The following is a 4,845-nucleotide window of genomic DNA, read 5'->3' on the forward strand; positions in this document are numbered from 1 at the left end:
AAGGGGAGAGATCAACCAAAGGACTTGCATGCATATAAGCATAACCAATGGATGCAGACAACAGGGGGTGAGGGTGAGAGCAGGATTGGGGGGTGGGGGAGCAATGAGGGGATAAGGTCACATTTGTAATACCTTAATCAATAAAGGGGGGGGGGAGGAATAAGCCAGTCAGAGAAAGATAACTATTACATGATCTCACTCATTTGTGGAATATAGTGAACAACATAAATTGATGAACAAAAATAGAACCAGAGACATAGAAGCATGGAATAGACTGTCCAACCTATGAGGGTAGGCAGGGGAGAGAGAGGGCATAAGAGATCAACCAAAGAACTTGTATGCATCCATATAAGCATAACCCATGGACACAGACAGTAGTGGGCTGAGGGGTGGGAGCAGCTGGGGGAGGTCTATGGGGGAAAAGGAGACTCATGTAATACTTTAAGCAATAAAGAATTTAAATAAAAAAAATCTTAACTACAACAACAAAAAATTTTATGCTGAGCATTCAGTAACTCTTTGTGTATGTCCTTAGCTGTATTATACGTAGCTGGTTTGTAAAAGATAGTTTAAAAGACAAAGATAAAAAGATTTCATTTTTCCCCTTTTTTTGTCTATGAAGTTGCTGTTTGTTTGTTTATTTATTTATTTAGCCTGTCTGATGTATGTCTGAAACAATGTTGTCCAGCAAAAAATGGGAATTTAATTTTGTTGAGTGTTCTAACAAAACAAAACAAAAAAGAAAAAAAAGAAAAAAGAAAAGGCATTCAACAAAATCCAACACCCATTTTTGATAAAAACTCTTAGCAAAGTGGGAATAGAGGGATCATACCTCAACATAATAAAGGCCATATACGGCAAACGTACAGCCAACATCATTCTCAATGGGCAGAACTAAAACCATTTCCCCTAAAAACAGGAACAAGAAAGGGATGTCTATTTTCACCACTCTTATTCAACATAGTACTGGAAGTCCTAGCCACAGTAATCAGACAAGAAGAAAACATAAAGACATCCAAATTGGAAAGGAGGAAGTAAAACTCTCATTATTCACAGATGATATGATATTGTACATAGAAAACCCTAAAGACTCCAGCAAAAACTACTGTTCACAGCAGCGCAATTTAAAATAGCTAAGACCTAGAAACAGCCCAAGTGACAATCAGTAGGTGAGTGGATAAAAAAGCTGTGGTACATTTACACCATGGAATACCATGCAGCAGTAAAAAAGAAGGATCTTTTACTCTTTGAGACAGCATGGAGGGACCTGGAGAGTATTATGCTAAGAGAAATAAGCCAGTCAGAGAAAGACAAGTATCACATGATCTCACTCGTATGTAGAATCTATTGAACAAAATAAACTGATAAATAAAATAGATCCAGAGACATAGAAGCATGGAACAGACTGGGGAATCTCAGAGGGAAGGCAGGGGAGGGTGGGGGGGTGGGAGGAGATCAACCAAAGAATATGTATGCATATATGCATAACCCATGGACACAGACAATAGGGTGGTGAAGGCCTGGGGCGGGTGCAGTGGCAGGTTAGAAGAGGTCAATGTGGGGGGAAAAGAGGACATATATAATACTTTCAACAATAAAGATTTTTTTAAAAAGAGCATCCCTGTCAAAAGGCCAATTATGAATACTGTATGAGCTATTGCATAAGTACAGGACTTGTGCCACACAAACAATAAGAATTACATAAAACTTAAGTCTTGTTCTTCTCAACAGTGCTCTGACTTTCCACTTGAGATGGGAGAATTGCTATCACCCCCACTTTACAGATAAGAAAAACAAGTAAACAGAAAATATACAAGTCCCCATGGACGCTTAGCATGTTGGTAGGCAGAGGGCCCTTGGACACTGTGGGAAACCCAAGTCCAGAGAGGAGCAGTGCAGGCAGGCCCTGAGGCACAGAACACTGAAGTCTGAAGGCTTCTGCTATGGGATAAGAGGCATCAGCTAGTGTCCTGGAAAGGACCCACAAAGTAGGATTAGAAGATGGACACTCAGCCCCAGTTATGCCTGGACTTTTCACATGACCTGAACAAGCCATTTGTTCATCTGAGCCTGTTTTCTGGCAGGAAATGGGGATATCACTACCTTGTCTATCTCATGGGATGGACCAAAAAAAATCAAATGAGTTGATATATTTGGAGGTACCTTTCAGGTGTAATGTGCAATGCAATGTGAATATAACTTTCCCATGCATATTAATAAACGCAGGGCCAAGGGGTTGGACATCTCCAGATCTCATTTCCACCATCACTGCTCAGTTATATTCAGTGTTAGACTGGAAATCAATGGTGGTGGTGAGGAACATGTTATTTGTTTAAATTCTCATTATTAAAAAAATTTTTGCTCTGCAAATTTATTCCATGAGTGTTTATCAAGATTCTAGTCCAGTCCGTGTTCTGTTCGGGCTGTTGAGTATCTATCCATGAATAACATAAAGAGGGTGCCTGCTCTTGTACAGTTTGAAAAAACATAGGATAGGATCAAACAACAGGTAGGTAAATACACAAATAAGCTAATTTCAGATCATAATAAGTGTAATAAAAATAAAAATTGGGTTATGTGATGAAGAATTGTGTGAGAGGGTGGTTTTAGACATAGTTCTCTGAGAGCTCTCTAAGGAAATGGCATTTGAGAGTATGAAAGTCACGAAAGAGACAAATATATTAAGATCAGAGGGAAGGGCATTTAGGTAGACAAAGAGCAAATGCCATGGTTCAAAGGTATGTGTGAGTGTATGAGATCAAGTTGCAGAAAGAAGATCAGAGCCGTTGGTGATAGGAAGCAAGACAGACAAGATGATGTCCAAGAGGTGATGAATTCCAGATCTCACAGGCCTTTGAAGGTCCATAAAGGGCTTTAGCCTTTATTCAAGATGAGCTGAGAAACATCAATGGCTTAAAATGGGTGAATGGACATGATCCATGTTACATGCTAAAAGAATCATTCTGGAAATGAATTGTAGGAAGGCAAGAGTGAATGTAGGAAGGAAAGTAGTGAAAGATGTGAGTAGTGAGAGCATCTTTTTTCAAACTCACATGAATTTGGGTTTGCCAGTTTTAAGAGTAAGGTTGTTTGCCTCTGGCAGGGAAGGGAGCAGTCTTCTGGCTGTCTTGGGCATCATATAGAGGATGCACTGTGATTGCTTGACTTTGACCTGTTTTATGGCTGCAAGATTGTGTATTTTCTCATCCAGGCTGGACTGTGAACCTAGAGGTGGGTAAAGTAAGGAGACAAGTGAAATACTACAAGAAGTTTCCCAATGGATGTTTGCAGGACTTAAATTCAGGCAACGTTGCTTCTGGTGTTGCCAATGACCATGTGATCTTGGCCATGTTACTACCTGAGCATGTTTTCTCTAATGCAAAACAGAGGTAAAACTAGAAACCCTGACTCTATGACTGTGAAATCAAAGGAGAAGTGATAGTTAAGAATAGTAGCCAGGCGTGCATGGGCACATACAACATGCCCAGGTATTGGTCTAGTTACCACATTTGATCCTTACATTGACCCTATGTTATACATACTTTTAGTATCCTCATTTCTTTTTATATCCAAAAAATCTGAATAATGGACTAGTTACATCACTTGCTCAAGATCACAAAGAAACTAACCTGCAGAGCAAGGATGCCACCCTAGGGAGCCTGACTCTGGAGGGTATGATCATAAGCATGACAGTTGTCCTTGTCACCTGGGATGTGCTTTATGGCACAAGATGCTATCATTCTTATTCTGGGGATGGAGGCCACAGGGGTAGCTCTGCTTTTATACCTAATTACTCTGTGGGATCCAGAATATGACTGCAAAAATATATCCTCAGCTAACAAGAAATTTACTTACTCACAGTTCCCTATATGAACCCCATAATTTGCAATGTTTGAATTCTACCACCCTGAAGAAAAAGGTGGTGGCAGCTGATATAAGAAATGAACATCAAGTTGAGTGTCTAGGGTTTGGTAGAAGGAATACATGTAATAGATGAATATTCTTGGGATGAAAAGTGACCCACCAGGTATAGACATTAGCTGTCCCAGCATCTAATACACATCCCAGATTTCTAACTTACTTTGGATCTGTAAATGTTGTTTCCAATTGATGACGTCTGATGTGCCAAGGAATTCTTGACAGTTCTTGGGATCCTTGGAATAGATTTGGTAGGTATTGGTATAATGATCAAAGTCATCTGTCATCTCCTGTTTCATTGAGTAATGTGAGATAAATCAAATTGTTTATAACAAGGGACTGGAATACCTGAGTTTAGGATTTTCATTATACTACTTTACTACTTTACAAACTTCAATATTGATATTTTTCTTAACATGCTATCAATATCTGTGTATCGCTTACATAATAAAACCACGTTACGTATTTACTCAATTATTCAATTTCTGATTAAGAAAAACTTGCTGAACTGGATATTTATATCTTGCATTACAAGTTTGAATCAACCAAACATGTACTGCTTTAGAAAGAATTCTTCTGTAATTCTGGAATCCTCGGGAAAAATAAAGTACTCTTATCAAAGGCAAGTTTCCATTGCAAGAATGAATCTTACTCCATTTTAAAGAGTCTCAGAACAAATGGATTATGAACATGACAACATTAAAATTGACACAGATGAGGGAAACAATGCTAAACAAATTAGCATTCTCACATACGTATGATAATGCTATACAAATTATAGAGGCTCAATGTCTTTGAAATGCAAACCACAATGCACTATTATTTAAAACATAATTTGCATTTCCAACAAAATTGATATGCAAAATTTATTCAAAAGTATATTCTCAAAATTAATATATAAGAAATGGAATTATTGGAAAATGAAGG

At 38.3% G+C, this 4,845-nt stretch overlaps 1 protein-coding gene across 1 annotated transcript in view; it reads right to left on the reverse strand.

The window, feature by feature from the left end:
• LOC102251191 (glycine N-phenylacetyltransferase-like) overlaps window positions 1-4,241 on the reverse strand; it is an 8,206-nt gene extending 3,965 nt beyond the window's left edge. Inside the window, exons 1-2 of the mRNA XM_014536333.1 lie at window positions 4,082-4,241; window positions 3,054-3,225 (exon numbers count right to left, since the gene is read on the reverse strand). Of these exons, the coding sequence (XP_014391819.1) occupies window positions 3,054-3,225; window positions 4,082-4,217 (308 nt within the window). The 5' untranslated portion in view covers window positions 4,218-4,241. The remainder of the gene's footprint in view (window positions 1-3,053; window positions 3,226-4,081) is intronic.
• Window positions 4,242-4,845: the final 604 nt, after the last annotated feature.

The sequence above is a fragment of the Myotis brandtii genome, unplaced genomic scaffold (assembly GCF_000412655.1).
Source record: "Myotis brandtii unplaced genomic scaffold, ASM41265v1 scaffold1609, whole genome shotgun sequence".
Classification (NCBI taxonomy): domain Eukaryota; kingdom Metazoa; phylum Chordata; class Mammalia; order Chiroptera; family Vespertilionidae; genus Myotis; species Myotis brandtii.